This window comes from Marmota monax, unplaced genomic scaffold (assembly GCF_021218885.2).
Source record: "Marmota monax isolate L192 unplaced genomic scaffold, Marmota_monax_Labrador192_F-V1.1 WCK01_AAM20220418_F8-fsc00108, whole genome shotgun sequence".
Lineage (NCBI taxonomy): Eukaryota > Metazoa > Chordata > Mammalia > Rodentia > Sciuridae > Marmota > Marmota monax.
In genome coordinates, this window is record NW_026694593.1 from 1,296,602 (window position 1) to 1,317,135 (window position 20,534).

The window sequence follows — 20,534 nt, forward strand, 5'->3', positions numbered from 1 at the left end:
AGCATGAAAAATGAGACAGAATTATATGTTGTATTTTCTCCTTTGAATTCCTGCTTCATATTTCTTTGCAGTCATCCCAAACCAGAAGGTCTGGCTGCTGCCAAGAAGCTCTGTGAGAATCTCTTGCAAACAGTGAGTTACTGATATAAATATGTATTATATATATTTCTTTCTCTGTATATGTATTCATTCTTCTTTTGGTGCTGGGGATTGAAAACGGGTGCCCACACAAGGCCCCTATCATGCTTAGGTAAGTGTTCCTTAATATACACTTACCACTGAGCTATCTCAGTCCCAACAGTCAGTTATATTTGTCTAATAATCATTCAGAAGACCCACTGCCATTTTGGAATGGGTTGGACTTTTTTTCCCACCTGTATTAGTTTCCTGGGACTGCGTTACCAAAGTATTGTGGATAGCGTTGACTAAAAGAACAGAAATTTATTCTGTGTTTAGCAACCCAGGAGTCTGAAACCCAGGTGCTGGTAGGATTGATTCTTTCTAGAGTTGTTTTTTGGTGGTTGCACTGGCATTCTTTGGCTATGTTAGCATAACAAAGAGCAGAGTAGAGCTATGACACTATGCCTATTGTCCTAGCTGCTCAGGAGCAGTAGTGAAGATTGGTTTAGTGTGTGTGTTCCAGACCAGTCTGGGCAACCCGTGAGCTCAGGTGTCGAAAAAAATAATGAAATAAAACCAAGTAGCAGTGCTTTTGGGATAGTTGCTCGATATTCATTCCACTTGCTTTATCTTTTTCAAATTAATTAGTTAATTAATTGTCATGGGAGGGACACAGTATCTTTATTTGTTTTTTTTTTTTTTTCTTTTTATGTGGGGCTGAGGATCAAACCCAGTGCCTCACATGTGCAAGGCAAACGCTCTACCTCTGAGCCACAACCCCAGCCCATCCACTTGTTTTATTCTATAAACAAATAACTGAAAGGTAAATCATAGTACTTTCTGTAGCACTTAATGGAAAATTGGGTTTCCTGTTGAATACATTGAACCTTGTGTTCTTTGGTATTGAAGGGCACCTTGTTGGGGAACTGTTGTTTGTTTTTGTGCATATAACCTGATTTACCAACACTTGAACTTCCTTGTTCTTTGTTAGTACATGAAATTACAGTTCATAGGATGCTTGTAGTAAAGAATAGATTGAAGAAAATAGGGAGCTTGAGGACACATCAGCCAGTAGATATGATTAATTTTGACTGGTACTAGCAGTTTAGAAATTTCCGCGTTGTTGGGCTGGGGATGTGGCTCAAGCGGTAGCGCGCTCTCCTGGCATGTGTGCAGCCTGGGTTCGATCCTCACTCAGCACCCCATACAAACAAAGTTGTGTCTGCCGAAAAAACGAAAACTAAAAAAAATTAAAATTCTCTCTCTTTCTCTTTAAAAAAAAAAAAAAGAAAAAGAAATTTCCTCGTTGTTATGATTTTTGGCTTTCTGGATGATTTTTTGCCACAGAATTAAATCTAGTTTGGGGGTATTTGGGATTGTACATGTTTCTAATTCCAATGAGGTGGCTTAATAGTTTGTAGATCTGCCTTATTCAAATTATTGACTTGTTTTTCCTTCTCTAGGTTCATGCTGAGTACTCTAGATTTGTGAATCAAATTAATACTGCTGTACCTTTACCAGGTGTGTATATCTTGAAGTGTTTAAGAACTATTTTGTTAATGATATTTTTGTGTGTGATACTTGAGGCTAGAGTAACTGTGCCAGGGCACTAATAATGTTCCTTCAACTTAGGGTAATTTGGAAAGCCAGTCATGCCTCAGTATTTTTTTTCCCTAGATATTAAGTTTATATTCAGCTAAAATGTCTCATTCTGCTGCAGCTGATTAAACACTTTTTTTCTTCCCCCCTCAGGCTATACACAACCCTCTGCTATAAGTAGTGTCCCTCCTCAACCACCATATTATCCATCCAATGGCTATCAGTCTGGTTACCCTGTTGTTCCCCCTCCTCAGCAGCCAGTTCAACCTCCTTATGGAGTACCAAGCATAGTGCCACCAGCTGTTTCATTGGCACCTGGAGTCTTGCCAGCATTACCTACTGGAGTCCCACCTGTGCCAACACAATACCCGATAACACAAGTGCAACCTCCAGCTAGCACTGGACAGGTAGGATGCCAGGGAATGCATTATGCTGTCATTTGATTTAGGGGGCAGGGTGGGGGGGGAACTGGGGAAATGGTTGTCTTCTAGAAATAAATCCATGTAATGTGAGATTTTTTTTCCCTTTTGTCTTCTGTGTTCCTACTATTAACCTACCTGAATACTTTATCACAGTGTGTACGTTTTTGTTTCTCATCCTAGAGTTAATTTAATTTCATAAGTCTTACCACCAAATAGTAGTTTAAAGTGGGAATGGCCGGCCAAATTTTTGTAAAGAGCCTTATGTAAATATTTTAGGCTTTTTGGGTTAGGTAGTCTCTGTCACAGCTGCTCTCTATTCTGTTATTACAGCACCAAAGCAGCCATGGACACTGTCTAAATGAACAGTGGGTACATTTATATTAAAGCTTAATTTACAAAAATGAGTGACAAGCCAGAATCATAGTTTGCCTGCCCATAACTTTGTAGTAGAACTGAGTTCTCGGAGAAGGAAGCTGGTTACAGCCCTCCTTTGAAGGGTCAGAACTGATTTAGCAGCTCTAATCTTTTTCTGACAAATGTTCCTAGCCTAAAAGATATATGAACTTTCCAGGATTATAAATTATGCTAGGTCTTTTATGTAAGAAAGTGAAATTTTAGGAAAAGAATAGATTTGTCTAGCTCCTCCATGTGGGTGATGTAGAACAGTTGGGAGATGGGAGAGACTAATGGGAGCATGGTAATGGATTTATGGCAGGTCCTCCTCTGTGGGCCTCTCATAGTGTACCCATGCCAGAGTAAACTGAAGCCTTGAACCATTGCCCGGCTTCCTTGTCTGTGGGCTGTGAGCACTGAAGAAGGTTGCACAGTTTGTAACAAAAGCATGTAAACTAAATTCTGTTTTCAGGCTGTAGTCAAAAATTGTACTGTTGTTTTTTTCTTTCTGATACTGAGGAATGAACCCAGGAACACTACCACTGAGCTACATCCCCAGCCTTTTGTTTTTATTTTGAGACAAGTTCTCCCATAGTTGCCCAGGCTGGCCTCAAACTTGGATACTTTAGGTTTACTCTACAGTGCCAGGTTCCTTTTTATATTCAGAAAGATCTGTAGTTCTGGGACTGGGGTAGCTCAGTGGTGGAGTGCTTGCCTAGCATGCGTGAGGCACTGCATTCGAGTCTCAGCACTGCATAAAAATAAATAAAAAATTATGTCCATCTACAATGAAAATAAATAAATATATATATATGTATATATATATACACACACACACTCACATATATGAGATTTGTAGTTCCTTGAGTTTGAGTTGAAACCCTTTATAATTGTGAAGCATCATGGCACAGTGGTTAAGAGCTGGAGGTTTACAGTTAGGTTGCCAGGGTACATCATGCTTTCCCCTTTTAAGCCTTTTTATCTTGGGCTATAACTTGAACTATCAAGAAAATGGTCATAAGGATAAAATCTCCATGAGTGGTAATGATTAACTAAGATGATCCAAACGGTCTATAAATGTTAGTTGCTTGTTATTGATTGTGTGAATTTTCCTTTTAGAAATGCTATTATCTCTAATGTATACTGTGTTTTGATCACTCTTTATTCTTTTTTTGGAATAACTACTTAAAACATTAGTCAAGGGGCTGGGGTTGTGGCTCAGCGGTAGGGCATTCGCCTAGCATGTGCAAGGCCCTGGGTTCGATCCTCAGCACCACATAAAAATAAATAATATAAAAGTATGGCATCCAACTACAACTAAAAAAATAAATATTAAAAAAAATAGTCAAACTTGCTCTTTTTTTTAGTTTTAGGTGGACACAATGCCTTTATTTAGTGTTTTTTTAATGCTGTGCTGGGAATTGAACACATGCTAGGCAAGCGGTCTACCACAGAGCCCCAGCCTTCTTTTTTGCTTTTTTTAAAGCAGGGATTGAACACAGGGTCAGTTAACCACTGAGCCACAGCCACAGTCCTTTTTTGTATTTCATTTATAGATGAGTCTCGTGGAGTTGCTTAGGGCTTCACTGAATTGCTGAGGCTGGCTTTGAACTCGTAATCTTCCTGCCTCAGCCTTCCTGAGCTGCTGGGATTACAGGCATGCACCATCATGCCAGGTTTAGTACCAGGGATTGAACCCAGGGTCATTTAACCACTGAGCCACATCCCCAGCCCTTTTTATATTTTATTTAGAGACAGGATTTTGCCAAGTTGCTTAGGGCCTTGCTAAGTTGTATTGGCTAGCTTTGAACTCCTCAGCCTTCAGAGCAGCTGGGGTTACAGGCATGTGCTACTGAACCCAGCTTAAACTTGCTCTTGTTATAACAACTTAATAATAACCATGGTAGTACTAAATGAAGTTGTCTCTGCCACACGCATTAGCTGCTTGTATGATTCAGATTGATGAAAGGTCTTTAAATAAGAGAAAGTTCCTGCTTCATGACTTCGGAAGTAAGTGGCTAAAGTTGCTATTGTTTTTTAATGGTTATGTTTATTCCTAATACCTCAGAGATACACAATGAAAATTCAAAGAACTGTATATAGATTGTTAATTTCATGTCCCTAGGATGATGGTGGGAGGCTGGGTGATACTGTTTTAAATTATATAGGAAGGAGATAAAGCTGCATGTGATACATGAAGTATATTCTAATAAGTATTTACTTATTCATTAGTTGAGCAGTGTTACATTGTTTTTCCTCCTTGGTTTGTTTTGGTCCCAGAGTCCGATGAGTGGTCCTTTTATTCCTGCTGCTCCTGTCAAAACTGCCTTGCCTGCTGGCCCCCAGCCCCAGCCCCAGCCCCCACTCCCAACTCAACCCCAGGCACAGAAGAGACGATTCACAGAGGAGCTACCAGATGAACGGGAATCTGGACTTCTTGGATACCAGGTTAAATAAAATACCTTGTTTTCCTTTCCTCATCTTATTCTCCTACTATATTCTCCCTTTAAAGAAAGAAATAAATTTACATCTATATTAACTGTCCTTCTAGTATCGGGATTTATGCTTTCTGGAATCCATTTAGCTTAGGATTTTATTCTTGAGGAATTAATTTAAGCAAGTGTGATTTCCTTTGGGTGGGTTTTGCCTTTGGGTTCATTGTGATAAGAAAATACACAACTCTTGGGCTGGGGTGGTGGCTCAGTGGTAGTATGCTCGCCTAGCATGCATGAGGCACTGGGTTCGATCCTCAGCACCACATAAAATAAGATATTGTGTAAATCTAAAACTAAAAAATAAATATTTTTAAAAAAGAAAAGAAAATACACAACTCTCCACCTGGAGAGAAGTTTACCATGAATAACTTCTAGAAAGAGTTATATAGAACTCTGTTTTTTCTTACTCATACAAGACTCTTGAAAGCCTGTGATAGTTCTTACTTTGCAGCATATCTCACCAAAAGCTATCCATATACCAATGTCTAAACCTTGGCTTTCAATTTTTTTTTTAACCCCTTTAAATTAAGGGGGTGTGTGTGTCCCATACTCCCCTACACACACCTGTTGGAAATGGAGTGATTAATACACATAATTGCAAACATAATCATTCATAAAGATTGAGGGCTGGGCTGAAGCTCAGTGGCAAAACATTTGCCTAGCGTGTGTGAGACCCTGGGTTTGATCTGTAGCACCACAGAAAGAAATAATAATATTTTTAAAAAGTACATGGTTTTGGTACAGTTTTAACAGAAGCATCTATACATCTTGCCAGAATCCTTCAATCATTGTTTTTTAGTTTTTAATTGTAGTTGGACAAATACCTTTATTTTATTTATTTATTTTTATGTGGTGCTAAGGATTAAACCCAAGGCTTTGAATGTGCTAGGTAAGTGCTCTACTGCTGAACCACAACACCAGCCCCCCTTCAGTCATTCTTTATAAGACAGCAAATTTTTTACAGTTTTGTAGAAACCAGTTGAATTATGGGTGGTTGGTTCAAAATGAAGCATGAATTGTAGTATCTTTAAATCCTAGAGAGAAAAAAAAAATCCCTACTTGACTACAGTTATCTTCCAAATCCGGAGTATATAGTACAGTTTAATTTATTTCAATTTATCAGAAAGATGAGGCACTTGACAGTTACATTAAGGAGCTAAAGTCATTACAGCAGTTGTAGGTTTGCTAATGCCACTGTATTTTTCTGCTCATAGCATGGACCCATTCATATGACTAATTTAGGTACAGGCTTCTCCAGTCAGAATGAAATTGAAGGCGCAGGATCGAAGCCAGCAAGTTCCTCAGGCAAAGAGCGAGAGAGGGACAGGTAAGTTAGTTTGATCAATTATACAAATACATTTAGTTGTCATTCTTATGCACCATTTTGTGTAAGTAATGGTTATTGCTACGAGCTGCAGTGTACCAAAGCTTGTACTAAAGCTCACATGAATCAAACTCCTCTTTGTTGTAATTGATGCAGTAATGGAAAATATTGCGATATATCTTTTACTGTTTAGAATCAGATAAGTTAAAAATTGAATTCAAACGGATTTTCATTTTTTTAACAGGCAGTTGATGCCTCCACCAGCCTTTCCAGTGACTGGAATAAAAACTGAGTCTGATGAAAGGAATGGGTCTGGGACCTTAACAGGGAGCCATGGTGAGTAAGGTGGAGCTGGGGGAACAGGGGACTAAGTAGGACTGGACTCAAGCTATAAGTTTTCCTAACCTGATATTTATTCAGGTGTTTAATCCATCCTCTATAATCTACTATCTAATGAGAATACTTTTTTTTTTTTTTAATAAGGACAGCGTATAGTTACAGCCTTTTATTTTCAACCGACGTGTGTCTAGAAAAGAATCAGTCAACTTATTTTATATGTAGCATCAGTGACATTAAAACCCTAGGAAATACTAATAATTTGTAGGTCATTTCAAAATTCTATTGCTAATGTCGTCTGAATACCTGGAGGTGATCTCATACAGATTTAATAGATTTTATTTTCCTTTAAAAGATCAGTTTCCTTTGTATTGGGAGCTGAAGCACATCTCCCTGGCAGCCTGTGGCTGCCACAACATTCCCAAACTCTAAATCCATAGTGGTGCATGGGGTCATTTTGGTTCTTTGTCTGTAGTCATAATAAAAATGAACAGAAGAAAATACATATTTTTCTTTTCTTAACTTCCTTTCTTTTAACTCTTTAAAAGGTGAATATCAGCCCCCAAAGACTCATTTGCTAACTTTCCTTTTTTTCTTTTTTCTTTTTTTTTTTTTTTTTTTTGTGTGTTTCTTTTTCTTTCTCTGTTTTCTTACATGGTTCTGGTGGATTCACATTTGCTGATGCTGATGCTGTTTTTCGTGTGATCTTCAACGTTTTTGGGTGACCATTGACCTTGTGACCTCAAAATGGTGTCCAACTAACCACTTAAAATTAACGTCTTTTTTTTATTAACGAATTTATGGTATTATCTTTTTTTTTTTTTTTTCCTTGGTGGGGAATGGGGTTGGGGTTGTTTTCTCTATTCTAGATTATCCAGCCAAAAAAATGAAAACTACAGAGAAGGGATTTGGCTTGGTGGCTTATGCTGCAGATTCATCTGATGAAGAGGAGGAACATGGAGGTCATAAAAATGCAAGTAGTTTTCCACAGGGCTGGAGTTTGGGATATCAATACCCTTCATCACAACCACGAGCTAAACAACAGATGCCATTCTGGATGGCCCCATAGGAAACAGTGGAACAGTTTTGACCCTCGATGACTCTTCTTAGCAATAATGCATGCATTTGATTTAACAAGACTCTGGGGCCTGTACTGGGAGCCATCTTGGACCTTTGCAGAGTTTAGAGGTGGAGTGCCCCCTTACTTAAAGGGGTTCCTTTTTTTTTTTTTTTAAGAAATTCTCATTTCTGCAGTGGCATTAACATCTGATAAAGTTTACTTAGAATCACAAATTTGCCTCAGAAGCTTTTTAACAGTTGGTGAAATGTGCTTGTCTAATGAAGCATCCCAACAGGGTCATTCCTGTAGATGTTTGGCCTGATCCAGCCTCTACTCTCAAATGAAGTTTTCTTTGTATTTTACTACTGTTGGGTCAGTTTTGATAACTGGTTACAAACAACGCCTTACTATTTATTAGTGGGGAAATGATTTTAAGATCATCCTTTTCTTTTCAGTACCTAATTCTAAGAAATCCTCATCCCTGCTTCAGTTTGGATTCTTTCTGTTTTTGAAAATGCTATTTTACTAATTTAAAATTGTCAAATGCAGCTGGATCCTGACTAGGAAAATGAAGTTATTTTTTCATTGTGAGTTTTTATTGGGATGATCCAAAGCGGGTACCTTCAGGCACATTTGTCTTACATAGCCATTGCAGTTTTTATTGCCCTTCTAAGCTCCTTGTCTTCAGCTGGGTCAGAGAAAACTACTTGATTAAAATCTGGTGAGAACTCATCACAGAAATGAAACACAGTGGTCTGTCTCTCTCAGAACTGCTTGCAACTAAAATAGAGAGATTTGACTACACCAAATAGGATGGTGGACTTGGTGACTGAGATTGCAACTTGTCCTTTTTTCTTGGCATTACAGGTTTTGCCAAAAGAACTTTTTTGTATCAAATATTGATGTGTGAAAGTGAAGGAGCTAGTCTGCTGAACCAGGAGTAGTTTGAGATACTGAACTGTCATTTTTGCACATTTGAATACTTTGCAGGCTGGCTTTGTATAAACTTATCCTCTGGTTTCCTATATGTTGTAAATAATTAGACCATAATTTCATTATAAATAAATGTATAAATATTCTGCTTGTGGTTTCTTTATTTTTTTGATCTTCTACAATCCATCCTTACATTAAAATTAACATTTTTACTCAGCATATTGCAGTTAAGAACCTCACAAAAAAATACATACACAGATTCCGAGGTTTGCACATAACTCCAGGAATTAATTTTTAAAATTATTTATTTTTTATGGACATAATACCTTTATTTTATTTATTTTTATGTGGTGCTGAGGAATGAACCCAGTGCCTCCTACATGTGACGCAAGTGTTCCATCACAGCTCTCCAGCCCCAGCCCAACTCCAGGAACTTAAAGTCAGGATGAAAATTTTGAGGGATATTGAGCTCAATGTATTCCTTTTTCATATTTTGGACCTTTACTTTACAGTGACTTTAAAGGTTTAAGTGAATGAAATATTTTAAGGCAGATTTAATATTTTCTTGGGAAGACAATCTTTATAAAGTGGTGGGCATCAGGAATTTGCCAATATAAAATTTTCTGTGCATGTGTGTGCTTCCTGGAGATACATGTGCATTTATAAGCTCTTGAGTTATATCCTTTCCTGCCAGAGAGAAGTAATATTTCAAAAAAATCAATTTTGAAGGGCAGTACTGAGAATGGAAGCCAGGGGCCAATGCATGCGGTTGCCCTGAAGCAGGTTTTTTAACGTTTTATAGATATATTTAAAATACATAAAGACCTGTGATTAGGATTACTAGATGGTTGTGAACATCTGCCCTTTGGCTCCTAATTAAAAGGATCTAAGTTGTGCTTGTGAAATGAAAGCTTTTTCTGCAATGGAGGAGAGTCGTCATCCCTAAATTCCATCTCAGTCCTTGTTTTGGGAGAATTTGAGGTGTGAGGTGGTCCCTTTCCTCATTTGCTCTGTTTTGGCCTTAAACTGGTTTAAATTCTGTCTGTCCCACGATAACCACCAGCAAACGCCACTGTTCAGATGCTCCTTTGAAAGGTCCCCTGCGTATCACGCGCTGCCTCCTCCTGACTAGTCAGTTCACTTTATGCTGTTGCCTTAATGACCACGTCTGTACTTGCAGACCTTGAAACTAGTACGTGACCAGTGGGCCTTTGTGGCCCGTTGCGGAACTAGGTTTGGGGACCTGGAAGGGGCGATGTCCCGCCCCGCGAGGGCGGGGCACCCGCAGGCGTCACGGGGCGGCCCTGCCCCTCCCGTGGGGACGCAGTGCCGGTGGCGCCATCTTACCCGGCTGCGGGAGGGGGTCACAGGTCAGTGCCCGATCCTCCCGCCAGCGAAGGAGCACCTGGTAGGTGCCCAGCCTGACCGCAGGGCCCAGCGGCCGGAGGTGACGGGGCGCCAGGGCCTGGGGAACGGTGGGGCCGGGAACGGGGAGGGGGCGGAACCTCGCGCCACGGTGGAGCGAGCCCCTGCAGCCCAGCAGCAGCCTGCGTTTGGTCCCCAGACCCCAGGCTTCCCATTTGGCTCCCTTTCTTGTCTTGGTGCCCCGTTCTGAAAAGATTGTAAATTTCTTTGTCTCTTTTTCTTTGTGGGAGAAGTAAGTGGGGAAACCGGTGATGTGTCATACGAGGGTAGCATCTCGGAGAGAGAGTGAGGATGTGGGGCTTCTTGGGGCCCCAGAAAGGTTTCTGAGGTGTTAGGAGCAATAGGCCATAATATGTCTGGGAAAGTAGGGCACTTCGGGACCGTTGGCACGGCGTGTCCACCCTGCATTAGATATCTTTTGCTTTCCTTCTAGGTGGCTTTTCCGTGAGGCTGCCCAGGATTTCCCAAAAGGACAATGGATTCTGGAACTCGCCCTGTTGGTAGCTGCTGTAGCAACCCTGCAGGGCTCTCACGGGAGTACAAATTAGTGATGCTGGGTGCTGGTGGTGTGGGGAAGAGTGGTAGGTGACATTTTCCATTTTATATGTAAGGATGAACAGGAACTTCAAATAAATGACCTCTACCCAAGCCAGTGGGGTTACTGGCTATTTGTTGTGCAATGTTGATACTTTCAATCCTTTCTGTGGGTCACCTTGGTGAGGATTTTAACTTTCATTTCTTGTTTTGAAGCCATGACCATGCAGTTCATCAGCCACAGATTCCCAGAAGATCATGACCCCACCATTGGTAAGTCAGATTCTCTCTTCGGTTTCCAAATACACCTTGTAAAAGTATCTTAGAGCCAGAAGTGGTGGTGCCAACTTGTAGGCCCAACCACTTGGGAGGCTGACATGGGAGGATTGCAAATTCAAGACCAACCTCAGCAACTCTCAAAATAAAAATAAAAAGGTCTGGGTTTGTGGATCATGGTCAACTGCCCCTGAGTTCAATCCCCAGTACAAAAAACGGGGGTGGGGTATCTTGTTAAATGTTTGGTAAATGTCAATTTTAAAAAACAATTAATAATAAATGCTCAGTTTTTCTTTGCAGAAACAAACCTTTCAAACATGTTTATTTGGTCCAATACCAGAAAGAGCATATTAACCTGAGGAAAAAAACCCATGAAATATTGTTAAATTTCTACTTATATTTTGAGCCTTTTTCATCATCTAATTCAGATTTATTTAGAAACAAGGATATAATAGTGGTTGGTAAACAATTGAATAGTTCTTTTTTTCTAGATTTTTAAACATAAGCCTTCTTTAGTCTCTGAATTAAGCTGAGTATTAATGGGACAACTTTCTTTGTCATGTTTTTTTTTTGGTTGGTGTGCTGTATGGTTAGACTAAAGGCAAAACTTAAAGGCCACTTACTTACTATCACTTCTCTAAGGGTCTGACTTGAAACTGACTGTAAGTATGAGTCAGCTGGTTTGAACTTCCACAAAAGGAAGCAGAAAAACAAGTAGAGCCAGCCTCCTGAACTCTTACAACCCAGGCATGTACGGCCTGGACTTATTCCACTTGAAGCCTTTCATTTACTTCCTTATACCTGAAGTTCATTATACAGTGGTATCGTTTTCCCTGTCATTTGTAGTTTTTAACTCTGTTATTGTCAGAATGCTGATAGAGTAAAAAAAGTCATTTTGTTTGTTTTGCCTTTTTAGTTTTAATTGTTCTTTTCTCCTAAGACTAAGAACACTAGTGTCATCCCTAAACCTTAAGGAAGCAGGTTTAATTCTAAGGGATTATATCTTAGTATAAATAAGTAAAGGTGAGGGAGGACACAGAAAGGCGGCCTTACCACTGTTATTTTCAGTATGTGGCACTTTGCCATGATACTGGGTCTCTAGAAAGACTTTCCATCAGGTCAGGCCCCTGCTGCTGTTTTCCATAAAGCCAAAAAGAGTGTTCAGTGGTAGCCCAGCTTTGGATGTGGTCATTTTATACAATAGGTACTTCTGTGGATTTGGGAAAAATAGAAACAGTTTTTGTTTTTCAGGTACTATACCAGATCTATCTATCTATCTATCTATCTATCTATCTATCTATTTTGGTGTTGGGGATCACACTCAGAGCCTTACAGTTGCTAAAATTAAATGGTCTGCCATAGAACTACGTCCCTAGCCACATGAAGTACTTTTTGATATTAGTGAATATTTTTTCCCATTATCTAATGACGCTGTCTAATTCAACAGCAGCTACTTAGGTTTCTTGGGTTGCTGTTATGAGCCAGGAACTGGGGTAGGCCCTGGGGTACAGTGGCAAACAAAAAGATATGGTGTCCGTTCTCACCCAGTTTACATTTTGTTTTAAACTTTGGCTACAAACTATAAGAAGAAAAACTTTACATTGTAACTGATACAAAAATATAAGTATGAATATATTTTGCTGATGGATACTTATTATACATATGCAGGTATGTTTGTAGCAAATTAAAATATCATGAAATTTTGCTTACCTTTCTAAATATAATGTTCTCTAGGATTTTGTCTCTTATTTAAGCTTTTGCGTCTCTATTTTTGGTTTTGGCGGTACTGTGGATTGAACCCATGGGTACTTAACCAAGTACTTAACCACATCCCAAGTCCCCCCCCCCCCCCAGTTGTAGGTGGACACAATACCTTTATTTATCTTTTATATGGTGCTGAGAATTGAACCTAGTGCCTCACACGTGCTAGGGAAGCACCCTACCATGAGCCACAACACCAGCCCCATCCATCACCACTCCTTGTTATTTTATTTTTCTTTTTTGTTGTGCTGAGGATTGAACCCAGGGCCTTGTGCATATGAGGCAGGCACTCTACCAACTGAGCTATCCCCAGCCCTCTATTATTATTATTATTATTATTATTATTATTATTTTAATATTTACTTTTTAATTATGGGCTGACACAGTGTCTTTATTTTACCTTATGTGGTGCTGAGGATCGAACCCAGTGCCTCACATATGCCAGGCCAGCACTCTACCTCTGAGCTACAACCCCAGCCCCTCCTTTTTATTTTTTGAGACAAGGTCTCAAGCTTGTACTCTAAGCCTCCATAGTTGCTGGGATTGTAGGCACGTGCTACCACACCCATAAAGTCTTTGCTTATCTATTTTAATGTTGGCTTCCCCCATTAGGTTTATGCCACAACTTACTAATACTAAAGGACCATGACTTGTGGTTTGAGAAACACTGATTTAATAGGCTCTTCATCTCTGAAATAGGGATTCAAGAAAAAATATTAAAAGGTCAGAAATAGGGATTCAAGAAAAAAATATTAAAAGGAAATATATTGGGATATAAATAGCAGTTGTTTTGAGGTATGAAAATATTGAGAGGGTTTTTTTTTTTTTTTAAGTTGTTGATAGTTTATTTATTTATTTATATGCAGTGTTGAGAATTGATGCTAGTGCCTCACAATCCCAACCCCAATCCTTGAGTGGGTTTTTTATTCTTCTTTTCTATGATTTCCAAGGTTACTAAAATAACATACCTTAAAGAAACCAGGTGCACTAGCCTGCATGAGTAGAGCTACTCAGGAGGCTGAGACATGAGGATTATTTGATCCCAGGAGACTGAAGCCAGTCTCCTGGGATCAAATAAGACCCCATCTCCTTAAAATAATAATAATAATAGTAATAAGCATAAAATAAAATGTCTTACATAAGGGAAGAATTGTGACAATATGGATTATTTAGAAAGTGTAGTAAAGTAAGTTATGGTTTCTCTTTTATCTATACTATTAATACAAAGAGCTCGGTACAGTGGCACATGTCTGTAATCACAGTGACTCCGAAGGCTGAAACAGGAGAATCTCAAATTCAAGGTCAGCCTTAGCAACTTAGCAAGACCCTGTCTTAAAATAAAAGGCCTAGGAATATAGCTCAGTGGTAAGCTTAAAAAAAAAAAAAAGTTTAGAGGTTGTGTGGTGACCTGGGAGGCTAAGGCAGAAGGATCACAAATTCAAGGCCAGCTTCAGCAAGTTAGCAAGACCCTGTCTCAAAATGAAAAGGACTGGGGATATGCCCTGCTCCTCTGGGTGTAGTCCCTAGTACAAAAAAAGGGAGGGGGGGGTGGAATCAACTTCAGTATCTTCATGAATTTTAAAATAGACACTTCATTCTGTGTGTATGGATTTATAGTACACCTTTCTTCCTTCCTGTAGAAGACGCTTATAAAATCCGAATCCGTATTGATGATGAGCCTGCCAATCTGGACATTTTGGATACAGCTGGACAGGTATTAAATCCCAGAAAGCTATGAGTAAAGGCTGTTTTACTCTAGTAATTGGGAGGGGAAGGCTTATGCAGAGATCACTAGTTTATCTCTCTTAATTTTTCATGCACTCTGACTCAGGATAGCAGGTAATCGACTTACCTCTTCTTTAAACTGAAATAAATAGCTAGTGTATATAGATCTAGGTTACATCAATACATTATTGATCTATGTGTTTCTTTAGGCAGAGTTTACAGCCATGCGGGATCAGTATATGAGGGCAGGAGAAGGGTTTATCATTTGTTATTCTATCACTGATCGCCGAAGTTTCCATGAAGTTCGGGAGTTCAAACAGCTCATCTATCGAGTTCGACGTACTGATGATACACCTGTGGTTCTTGTGGGAAACAAGTCTGACCTAAAACAACTAAGACAGGTGAGGAAAGAGAAGAAAATGTTGTCTAACATCTTGTAGAATAAGTCATTTATGTTTCTTGGTTTACAGATTTCTTTGCCTTAAAATAAAAAAATCAAAATTAGCTTCTCCCTAACCTTGAAAATTTTGCTGTATCTATTTGCTAATATTATGGATAAAAGGGCTGGGGATGTGGCTCAAGCAGTAACGCGCTCGCCTAGCATGCGGGGGGGCTCTGAGTTCGATCCTTAGCACCACATAAAAATAAAAATGTTGTGTTCATCAAAAACTGAAAAATAAATATTAAAAAAAAATCTCTCCCTCTCTCTCAAAAAAAAAATTTAAAAAAAATATTATGGATAAAATCTGGATTGGGGACTCAGTTTACAGGAAGCCACAGGGTTATGATCAGAATAGAATAGAATATCCATCAAATAAAAGGTCGTGGAATGATCATTGACTAAAACTTCAGAAATAAATCTGTTTAAACAGTATAGGTGTGGTGGCACACATCTGTGATCCAGCAACTCAGGAACTGAGGCGGGAGGATCACAAGTTCAAGGCCAGCCTCAGCTACTTAGTGAGGCCTACCTGGTGAGACCCCTTCTCAAAATAAAAACTTAAAAAGGGCTGGGGATGTGGATCAGTGGTTAAGTGCCCCTGGATTGAATTCCCTATACCATTAAAAAAAAGAAAAAAAAGTGATAACTTTCAAGTTAATGATAATATTTAAAATTGCTGGTTGTGGTAGAGGTTGAAAATATAGTAAAACATTCATGACTACTAGTGAAAGCAATGAATGATACAAATCTTTTGAAAGTATTTTGACAGTTGTTAAATTTGTAATATTTCTGTTCTTTCATTTATTTATTTATTTTTATTGGTAACTGGAGATTAAACCCAGGTGTGGCTCTACCACTGAGCTCTATCCTCAGCCCTTTTTATTTACTTTGAGATACATTGCTGAGGCTGACCTCAAACTTGCAATCCTGCCTCAGCCTCCATAGTGGCTGGGATTACAGGCATGCACTACTACACCTGGGTCAATTTGTTTTTTTTTTTGTTTGTTTGTTTGTTTTTTTAATTTTTTTTTTATTGGTTGTTCAAAACATTATAAAGCTCTTCACATATCATATTTCATACATTAGATTCAAGTTGGTTATGAACTCCCAATTTTACCCCAAATACAGATTGCAGAATCACATCGGTTACACATCCACATTTTTACATAATGCCCTATTAGTAACTGTTGTATTCTGCTACCTTTCCTATCCTCTACACCTGGGTCAATTTGTAATGCTTCTCTGTTAAGCCTTAGAAAAATCTGTTCAAGAGTTTATATGCAAAGTGTTCATTGCCAGGCTATTTATGGTAGCAGAAAATCAGAAACAGTCTTACTGCCCAAAAGTAGGAGAAATTATGGCCTATCCAGAATTGGATATATTGATTTGGGGTTCCTCAAAATTTTCAGTATTATAGTTTAAGTATATATCTCTTTTGTTTCTGCTTTTCTTTCTTAAAATGGAAAGTGTGGAGAAAATTAGTCTTGCATATTGATGTCCATATCAATTTAGTAATCTGTTCTTAAAAGTTATCTTGAAAAAAGATTAGAAATAGAACCATATAATTTTAAGGCAGAAAAAGCCATGTAATTTAGTCCCCCCAAATTATAAAAGTGCCTGGATTCTGTCTGCATACCTTCAGAGTTGAGATGTTCTCCTCCTGTTAAGGTTGCCTATTTACTTTTTTTTTTTTAAGGTGTAAATGGATCTTTTTTATTTTATTTACATATTTATATGTAGTGCTAAGGATCGAACCCAAGGCCTGACACATGCCAAGCAAGTGCTCTGCCACTGAGCCACAATTCCAGCCCCGCCTATTTACTTTTATACAGTTGTAATGGTTTTTCTGTTAGCCCTCTAAATTTGCTCGTGTTTGCACTTTTAAAGGTCACCAAGGAAGAAGGATTGGCTCTGGCCCGGGAGTTCAGCTGTCCTTTTTTTGAGACTTCGGCCGCATACCGCTATTACATCGATGATGTCTTCCATGCACTTGTACGGGAGATACGGAAGAAAGAGAAGGAGGCAGTGCTGGCTATGGAGAAAAAATCCAAACCCAAAAGCAGTGTATGGAAGAGGCTAAAATCCCCATTCCGGAAGAAGAAAGATTCAGTAACTTGAAGGGAAGATGTGAAGTGTTTTTATCTGTGAACTGCAGTGCTTGATCGAAGCAGTCCAGTAACCTGCAGTAGTAAGCATGGTGCTTGCTCTTTCTCCTGTTATGACCATTATTTTAAAAGTAACTGATGAGGGGGACGTGCCTACTAGGAGTTTTCAATAATGTGGTATTTAAAGTATTGTTTCTTAGTTGATTCTGATTTATTAACCCAGTGACGCACTGTCTGCTTTTACATTGTCACATTAGAATTTGATCTACCATTGTTTTGGGTTATTTTGCTGATGTTAATTAATTAATGTAAATTTTTTATATCCTGGGAGAATATGTATACCATGTGTGTTTGATGATTTCGCAAGAGGAATGTGCTGTACACTCCCCAATCATCCTTTAACTTCAGTTTCTTGGGACTGTCCCAGAGAAGGACCTCAGTCTCATCTATTCATACTGAGCTTCCATGTCACAGAATAAAAATCATACAGGGAAATCAGTGCTAAAGAGATCAGTGCTAAAGTTCAGCAAATAGCTGTGGAGCTGACATCTATTCAGATTATGGAGTGATGAGATTTGGGTAAATCAGATCAGATGCTTGCAGGAAGTTGGCTAGAAAAAGGTAGGGTCAGAACATTGTTCCCAGTACAAGCCTGGCTTTTCTGAGAAGTGCACCTTTGGTCCAGACACTGGGAGGGGTAAGAATAGACAGAAGCATATGAAAGGTAATAGAAATTTCTCCTTGGAGGTTCTTAAGTTCTTTTCAGGGTTTTGCCTTTCTTTACCTTCAAAGGTAAACACTGGATTGCTAAACTTTTGTTTGTCCTTCGTTGGGACAGCCATTGCCTTGTACAAATTTATTTTTTCTCCACAGTTACACACACTAAGACATTGTTTCCTAGTACTTTCCCTTATCTTTCTTGTACTCTTTGGAAGAGCAAGACCTGGCAAAATGATTTTTAAGCCCTTTGTTAAACTGACTTTATTTTCAAAAGTTGGAGTAAAATCATGTGGCCTCCTTGACATCAACAGTCACTAGACTTTACTCAAAGAAAGTCTGTGGTTTTTCTGTTTAATGGGTCAGTCATAAAGCTTTAATATTTGTACATTGGGTTTGTAATCCTAAGATTTCCTTAAGAAGACTTACTAAGTTCACCTCAGGGTTGTCTGAGCCTTGACAGTTTGGCCTAACCACTTTTCTCCATATATGTAGTTGAGAAACTATAGTCCTAGAAAGAAATTGCTTTAAATATTGCTGGTAACTTCTCTTTTGAGGATCAGAATCATTTTGCTATCCAAATAGACCTGTGGAGAGTAAATGCAAAAGTGCTAAGAGGAATGAGTCACATGTTGAGTATTCAACGTCATTGAAGCACTATTTGTGTCACTCTCAGAGGATGATTTTGTGTAGCACCTCTTTGAAAGCTCAACCTACTGTTTTCTGTTGTTGTTAGAAGCAGGACGACAGGGTTGTTATGTTTTTCTTTATAAACTAACTGTTTATGGTCTAGATTTAAAGAAAAGTTCTGACATTTTTTAGCTCTGAGTAGTGGTTTTTTTTGAAACTCCTGAAAACGTTTTTGCTACCAAATAAATCATGCTTTATGATACTCAGCCATCTAAAAATGAAAGACCCAAAATTTGAGTCTGCACAGAACAAAAATCTCACGGGAACCATTGCACTTTGGAGAAGCATGGAAGTAGAAATACAGTGCAATTCTATTACAGTATTTTACCACATTTAAACTAACTTAGAGCCTTTTAAGTTTAATGCCTTAGTTTCTCATTACTAATGAACTAGGGAATTATTAGCATTAAGCAAGAAAATGACAGTTATATAATTGCAATGTAGAGTGTTGCCAGGAAATCTGTAAGACTGAAGGAAATTTGTATTGCATATGCAAAAAATAAGATTAGTGTTTTTAAGACTTATTACTGACACATATTTGATTCCTGGATAAACTAGTCGCTTAATTAGTACTGAGAATTCTGTTCATTCATGGTGCTAGATAGTTTGAGGGGTCTAATATGTGTAAGTCATATCTCTTTTCTTAGTGGTCATATAGTGTAGATAATTTATGAGCTCTAAATAATCAGCTTTATCCAATTCAAGGGCATTAAGATTAATTACTGCCTGGAACTTTGAAGAGAGAAAAATTCAGGGACACATTTAAAGGCACTGGAACAGTTCATGTCCATATCAGGTCAGTAAATTAAAAGATTCAGAAACTCATGTCTAAAATTAGCTGGTTAGAATTCAGAAAGGGACATGTTTTAACTTTGTGATATATTAGCAAAATTTCATCTACTATGATGTTTTGGGGGAAGTTTTTCATTTATGCACTTGTATATGAAGACAATTTGTATGACAATACAAAACTCAAAGAATTTGTTGGGCTTTTCTTTTACTTATATGAGTGGGTAGAAATATTTGGAATCATTATAGAAAGCTCATTTTAAGGAAAAAATATAGCATGTCTGTAATCCCAGAAACTTGGAAGGCTGAGGTAGGAGGATTGCAAGTTGTAGAACAGCCTCAGCAATTTGAGAAAGCTCTGAGCAATTCAGATAGACGCTGACTCAAAAAAATATATATAGCCAGGTGCAGTAGTACATGCCTGCAATCAGGAGGCGGAGGCAGGAGGATCACGAGTTCAAAGCCATCCTCAGCAACTTAGCAAGACCCTATCTCTAAATAAAATATAAAAAGAACTGGGGATGTAGTTCAGTGGTTAAGCACCCTGGGTTCGATCCCTGGTACCAGATAAGTAAATAAAATTAAAAATGATTATATTGATTTTGTTAAATACATTACGTATTTCTGCCCTTTCCCCCTCCTCCCTCTTGTTCTCCACTTTCTACTACACTGATCTTCCCATTCAGTTTATGCTATCTGAAATCCCCCCCACACACCAACTTTCCCTCATTCTGCTGTAGCTTCCACATAGGACAGAAAACATTTTACCCTTGATTTTCTGAATTTGGCTTATTTCACTTAGCATGAAGTTCTCCATTTTCATCCACTTACCGGCAAATGTCATTATTTCATTCTTGATTCATTCATGTGTTCATGGGCATTTGGGTTGATTCCATTATTCAAAAATATTTGAGTGCCTATAACATACGGTCAACTGCTAGTGAGTATTGATTCAGAGATTACTCCTTTGTGAGGAGATAGGAAAACACAAATGGAAAACTATAGTACATTTGCCTCCTAATTGAAGATTATGCAGTTGTTTCAAATATGTATAAACTAAGATGTGCGAGAATGAGAATAACTTTTTTTTTGTACTGGAGATTAAACCACTGTGTGCTTTGTCGCTAAGATATAACCCCCATCTTTTACTTATTTATTTAGATAACAGGGATTGAACCCAGGGGCACTTGATAAGCCACATCCCCAGCTCTTTTTTTTTTTTTTTTTTTTTTTTTAATCTTTTGTATTGAAACAGTGTCTTTCTAAGTTGCTTAGGGGCTTGCTAAATTGCTGAGGCTGGCCTTTAACTTGGTGATCCTCCTGCCTCAGCCTCCTGAGTCACTGGGATTACAGGTGTGTACCACCTCACCAGGTTCTTTTTTATTTAT

General features: G+C 38.5%; 2 protein-coding genes and 1 non-coding gene across 7 annotated transcripts in view; all 3 read left to right on the plus strand.

The window, feature by feature from the left end:
• The window catches only part of Khdc4 (KH domain containing 4, pre-mRNA splicing factor), a 19,744-nt gene extending 10,916 nt beyond the window's left edge, over window positions 1-8,828 (plus strand). Inside the window, exons 8-14 of one of the 3 annotated variants that reach the window (XR_006846641.2) lie at window positions 72-132; window positions 1,584-1,641; window positions 1,873-2,126; window positions 4,815-4,982; window positions 6,272-6,356; window positions 6,598-6,689; window positions 7,559-7,615. Coding sequence is in view for 2 of the 3 variants with exons in the window: in XM_046422005.2 (XP_046277961.1) it covers window positions 72-132; window positions 1,584-1,641; window positions 1,873-2,126; window positions 4,815-4,982; window positions 6,244-6,356; window positions 6,598-6,689; window positions 7,559-7,758 (946 nt within the window). In the remaining variant the exon portion in view is untranslated. The other 2 variants (XM_046422005.2, XM_058571911.1) reach the window with 2 other exon arrangements.
• On the plus strand, window positions 2,834-2,970 carry LOC124077565 (small nucleolar RNA SNORA42/SNORA80 family). Its single transcript, XR_006846652.1, has one exon. It is a non-coding gene; the product is annotated as a small nucleolar RNA SNORA42/SNORA80 family (small nucleolar RNA).
• A 1,140-nt stretch (window positions 8,829-9,968) lies between the features above and the next one.
• On the plus strand, window positions 9,969-19,337 carry Rit1 (Ras like without CAAX 1). 3 transcript variants are annotated; one of them, XM_046422008.2, is made up of 6 exons: window positions 9,969-10,052; window positions 10,541-10,688; window positions 10,858-10,914; window positions 14,319-14,392; window positions 14,613-14,804; window positions 16,733-19,337. In XM_046422008.2, exons 2-6 carry the CDS (start codon window positions 10,583-10,585, stop codon window positions 16,961-16,963), a joined length of 660 nt encoding a protein of 219 aa, XP_046277964.1. In that variant the 5' UTR covers window positions 9,969-10,052; window positions 10,541-10,582; the 3' UTR covers window positions 16,964-19,337. The 3 variants fall into 3 exon arrangements, with proteins under 3 accessions (XP_046277964.1, XP_046277963.1, XP_046277962.1); XM_046422007.2 differs by having other exon boundaries at window positions 9,974-10,090; XM_046422006.2 differs by having other exon boundaries at window positions 9,979-10,129.
• Window positions 19,338-20,534: the final 1,197 nt, after the last annotated feature.

Excerpts from the sequence above, each read along its gene's own strand:
- Rit1 (XM_046422008.2), top strand. The coding sequence starts at position 10,583 with ATGGATTCTGGAACTCGCCCTGTTGGTAGCTGCTGTAGCAACCCTGCA. Across the intron at positions 10,689-10,857 it reads TGGTGGTGTGGGGAAGAGTG|CCATGACCATGCAGTTCATC; the intron begins GTAGGTGACATT and ends CTTGTTTTGAAG. Across the intron at positions 14,393-14,612 it reads TTTTGGATACAGCTGGACAG|GCAGAGTTTACAGCCATGCG; the intron begins GTATTAAATCCC and ends GTGTTTCTTTAG.